Source organism: Cyclopterus lumpus, chromosome 23 (genome assembly GCF_009769545.1).
Source record: "Cyclopterus lumpus isolate fCycLum1 chromosome 23, fCycLum1.pri, whole genome shotgun sequence".
Classification (NCBI taxonomy): Eukaryota; Metazoa; Chordata; class Actinopteri; order Perciformes; family Cyclopteridae; genus Cyclopterus; species Cyclopterus lumpus.
In genome coordinates, this window is record NC_046988.1 from 15,965,865 (window position 1) to 15,970,864 (window position 5,000).

General features: G+C 45.5%; 1 protein-coding gene across 1 annotated transcript in view; it reads right to left on the reverse strand.

Moving 5' to 3' along the window:
• creb3l2 (cAMP responsive element binding protein 3-like 2) overlaps positions 1 to 5,000 on the reverse strand; it is a 19,771-nt gene that overhangs the window by 5,371 nt on the left and 9,400 nt on the right. The window contains 1 exon segment of the mRNA XM_034525987.1: positions 1 to 154. This exon segment is cut by the window's left edge and continues 90 nt beyond it. Coding sequence (XP_034381878.1) covers positions 1 to 154 — 154 coding nt within the window.

The following is a 5,000-nucleotide window of genomic DNA, read 5'->3' on the forward strand; positions in this document are numbered from 1 at the left end:
TGTGGGGGGGCAGCGGGGAGGACGGGGACAGGTCGCACCCGTCCTCCCCCTCCATGGCTTCCACGCCGCCCCTCACCCCCGACAGGAAGGGGTCGCTGAGCAGCTGGCCCAGCAAAGCATCCTGGGAAAGGTCGTCCAGGAGCTCAGAGAAGTGCTGCGAGGAAGAGGAGTCCATAAAGAGACCTTGAAGAACACATGGAGAAGACCGACCCTCCTCCTCTTCTTCTACTCTTTCAACACACTGACATACATCCACAGTTCTTTACTGGATTCGTATTCATTGCATCTATTGTATTTTTATTTTTGCATTATCCTTTAATCTGCAGATTGTTTTCGGTCCGATAATACATTTACAATTATATAAAGTCTGAGAAACCGTACATTCTGACAATAAAGAAGAGATTATTTTCCCTAATTTTTTCTTCCTTTTACCTTAAAAGTGTTTTGAAAGACTGAAAGAATAAAAACAGTTGAATTTAATCAGGATTAAAGTATACTCTCACCATGTTTGATTAAGTCTAATAATATATAATTAACTAATTATTGGAAAAGCTACATTTTATAACGCAAATGTGCAACATTCCCATAGAAATAAAAGAGAAAATAAAAGCCTTGTCCCCCCCCCCCCCCCCCCCTCCCCCCCTTTGAGTCAACGGGAAAATATTTCTGATGTAACTCCAACTGCTCAGATTCTGTTACCGGGCAGAACAACGTGTCCAGTGAAATGTGGGCTCGGCCAATGAGGATGAGGAATAAACAATTTAAATCAAACGCACATGAAACTGAGAACATCTGAAACTGTTGACTGAGGAAAGGAAAGAAAGGACTAAGGGAGGAAGGATAGAGGGGAAAGGAAAGAAAGGACTAAGGGAGGAAGGATAGAAGGGAAAGGAAAGAAAGGACTAAGGGAGGAAGGATAGAGGGGAAAGGAAAGAAAGGACTAAGGGAGGAAGGATAGAGGGGAAATCAAAGTAAGGACTAAGGGAGGAAGGATAGAGGGGAAAGGAAAGAAAGGACTAAGGGAGGAAGGATTGAAGGGAAAGGAAAGAAAGGACTAAGGGAGGAAGGATAGAGGGGAAAGGAAAGAAAGGACTAAGGGAGGAAGGATAGAGGGGAAAGGAAAGAAAGGACTAAGGGAGGAAGGATAGAGGGGAAAGGAAAGAAAGGACTAAGGGAGGAAGGATAGAGGGGAAAGGAAAGAAAGGACTAAGGGAGGAAGGATAGAGGGGAAAGGAAAGAAAGGACTAAGGGAGGAAGGATAGAAGGGAAAGGAAAGAAAGGACTAAGGGAGGAAGGATAGAGGGGAAATCAAAGAAAGGACTAAGGGAGGAAGGATAGAGGGGAAAGGAAAGAAAGGACTAAGGGAGGAAGGATAGAGGGGAAAGGAAAGAAAGGACTAAGGGAGGAAGGATAGAGGGGAAATCAAAGAAAGGACTAAGGGAGGAAGGATAGAGGGGAAAGGAAAGAAAGGACTAAGGGAGGAAGGATAGAGGGGAAAGGAAAGAAAGGACTAAGGGAGGAAGGATAGAGGGGAAAGGAAAGAAAGGACTAAGGGAGGAAGGATAGAGGGGAAATCAAAGAAAGGACTAAGGGAGGAAGGATAGAGGGGAAAGGAAAGAAAGGACTAAGGGAGGAAGGATAGAAGGGAAAGGAAAGAAAGGACTAAGGGAGGAAGGATAGAGGGGAAATCAAAGAAAGGACTAAGGGAGGAAGGATAGAGGGGAAATCAAAGAAAGGACTAAGGGAGGAAGGATAGAGGGGAAATGAAAGAAAGGACTAAGGGAGGAAGGATAGAGGGGAAATTAAAGAAAGGACTAAGGGAGGAAGGATAGAGGGGAAATGAAAGAAAGGACTAAGGGAGGAAGGATAGAGGGGAAAGGAAAGAAAGGACTAAGGGAGGAAGGATAGAGGGGAAAGGAAAGAAAGGACTAAGGGAGGAAGGATAGAGGGGAAAGGAAAGAAAGGACTAAGGGAGGAAGGATAGAGGGGAAAGGAAAGAAAGGACTAAGGGAGGAAGGATAGAGGGGAAATCAAAGAAAGGACTAAGGGAGGAAGGATAGAGGGGAAAGGAAAGAAGTAAAATAGGGAAAGGGAGGGCAGAATGGAAGTAGGAAAGAAAGAAGGAAAGAGGGAAGGAGTGAAAGGACATGTGGCTTCAATTACAGGCTGAGAGACTTTCTATTACACACACACACACACACACACACACACACACACACACACACACACACACACACACACAGTGGAATGACCTCTTAACTGCATAAACACACAGCACGCTCCTGCCACCTAATGCTGCCCTATAAGGCGGCTGGTTTCAGGCCTCTGTGTGTGTGTGTGTGTGTGTGTGTGTGTGTGTGTGTGTGTGTGTGTGTGTGTGTGTGTGTGTGTGTGTGTGTGTGTGTGTGTGATGCAAACACAGACAGCGTACTGTGAATCCTCTCAAGGAGAGAAGTCAAATATTTACGCATTAATCCCTCCGATGGGTAAGTTTCCATCTGTCGGCTAAGAATAGAGTTCACGGCAGTTTACGGCAGTTTACGGCAGTTTACGGCAGTTTACGGCAGTTTACGGCGCTTAACGGCGTCTCCCGGTCGAGGACATTTTACTAAAGTTCTTTAGGAAGTAAAGACAAAGAGATCGATCCGGTTTCAGCTGGAAAAGGAGGAGAACGCACCATGATGGTGAGAGAGGGTGTGGTTTGTTTTGGGAGGAGTAATTACAGGCAGAACCATATTTAGTGGGTTTAAATGACCTTTGACCGCTGAAGGAGGAGGAGGAGGAGGCAATTAAAAAGACTTTCAACTCAACGGCCGCAAGAACATTAAATCATACTTATTATCCGAGTGAACCAAAAATAAACTAAAAAACAAAAAGAACACGAGACGCTGCAGAAGTTTTCTTCATTTTCGGCAGCGTGTGTGTGTGTGTGTGTGTGTGTGTGTGTGTGTGCGTGTGTGTAGCTCACACACACACACACACACACAAACCTCTTTGTCCTCCCAGCCTCCACACGGAGGTGTTATTTGGGGTGTAACTCGACGCTCTTCGGCTGGGAAACGGAACCTAAAGCCTGAACTGGGAAATAAAATAAAGAAACTGGGAGTGAGAACTGGAACCGGGGTCAAGAAGCCGTAAACCACTAAGAGGCTGTTCTCGTATTATTTATTTAAATATCGAAAACACAGCGGAGGACGTCGCTGAAAGTGGAGTTTGTTATCTTTTAATGAAGGAAAGACGAAGAGAGATTCATCTCTTGTGTCAAAGAGATGAATCAGTGTTTTTAATAAGTCTGATCTTAATAGAAATCTGAGGACGACTGATGGAGGAAAGATGCCGAACTGGGTTGGAACACCGTGTGTGAAGGAGTTTGAGTCAAAGAGCATCTTGTGTCGTTGTCGCCATCTTGGAATGTGACGAAAGAGGGCGGAGCTAAGTACAATAGACATTTATAGGCGAACGAAACGTTTACAATTAACTGTGAAATGAAGAGAAAACACACGGTGAAAGGGTTAAAGTTGGCTTTGTGGTGACCTGTCAATCACCTTGTAGCCCCGCCCCTAAAGCGTCCCCTGCTTTATGGTCTGTTTGACTCTAAATGACCATAATTTACTAAATGAACATCACGCTGTATTGAAGAAGACTTGAAACTAGAGATTGAGACCAAAAACTAATGTTTACAATGTTTACTGAGGGAATACATCAAGAGAAGTAGAGTCATTTATATAGACTTCTATACAACCAGAGGAGTCGCCCCCTGGTGGTCAGGAGAGAGAATGCAGCTTTAACACATGAATCATAGACTTCTATACAACCAGAGGAGTCGCCCCCTGGTGGTCAGGAGAGAGAATGCAGCTTTAACACATGAATCATAGACTTCTATACAACCAGAGGAGTCGCCCCCTGGTGGTCAGGAGAGAGAATGCAGCTTTAACACATGAAGCATAGACTTCTATACAACCGGAGGAGTCGCCCCCTGGTGGTCAGGAGAGAGAATGCAGCTTCAACACATGAAGCATAGACTTCTATACAACCAGAGGAGTCTCCCCCTGGTGGTCAGGAGAGAGAATGCAGCTTTAACACATGAATCATAGACTTCTATACAACCAGAGGAGTCGCCCCCTGGTGGTCAGGAGAGAGAATGCAGCTTTAACACATAAAGTATAGACTTCTATACAACCAGAGGAGTCGCCCCCTGGTGGTCAGGAGAGAGAATGCAGCGTTAACACATGAAGCATATACTTCTATACAACCAGAGGAGTCGCCCCCTGGTGGTCAGGAGAGAGAATGCAGCTTTAACACATGAAGCATAGACTTCTATACAACCAGAGGAGTCTCCCCCTGGTGGTCAGGAGAGAGAATGCAGCTTTAACACATGAATCATAGACTTCTATACAACCAGAGGAGTCGCCCCCTGGTGGTCAGGAGAGAGAATGCAGCTTTAACACATAAAGTATAGACTTCTATACAACCAGAGGAGTCGCCCCCTGGTGGTCAGGAGAGAGAATGCAGCGTTAACACATGAAGCATATACTTCTATACAACCAGAGGAGTCGCCCCCTGGTGGTCAGGAGAGAGAATGCAGCTTTAACACATAAAGTATAGACTTCTATACAACCAGAGGAGTCGCCCCCTGGTGGTCAGGAGAGAGAATGCAGCGTTAACACATGAAGCATATACTTCTATACAACCAGAGGAGTCGCCCCCTGGTGGTCAGGAGAGAGAATGCAGCTTTAACACATGAAGCGTAGACTTCTATACAACCAGAGGAGTCGCCCCCTGGTGGTCAGGAGAGAGAATACAGCTTTAACACATGAAGCATAGACTTCTATACAACCAGAGGAGTCGCCCCCTGGTGGTCATATTTCAGTCTGCACTTGGGGAGGACCACTTTCCTTTAAAAACAGAGTGCCGAGTGATGAGGCTTCACAATAAAAGCCTCGACAACTGTGTTGGTCACTTGTTGTAAAAAATGAACGGTTTGGGGGAGGAAGAGGAGA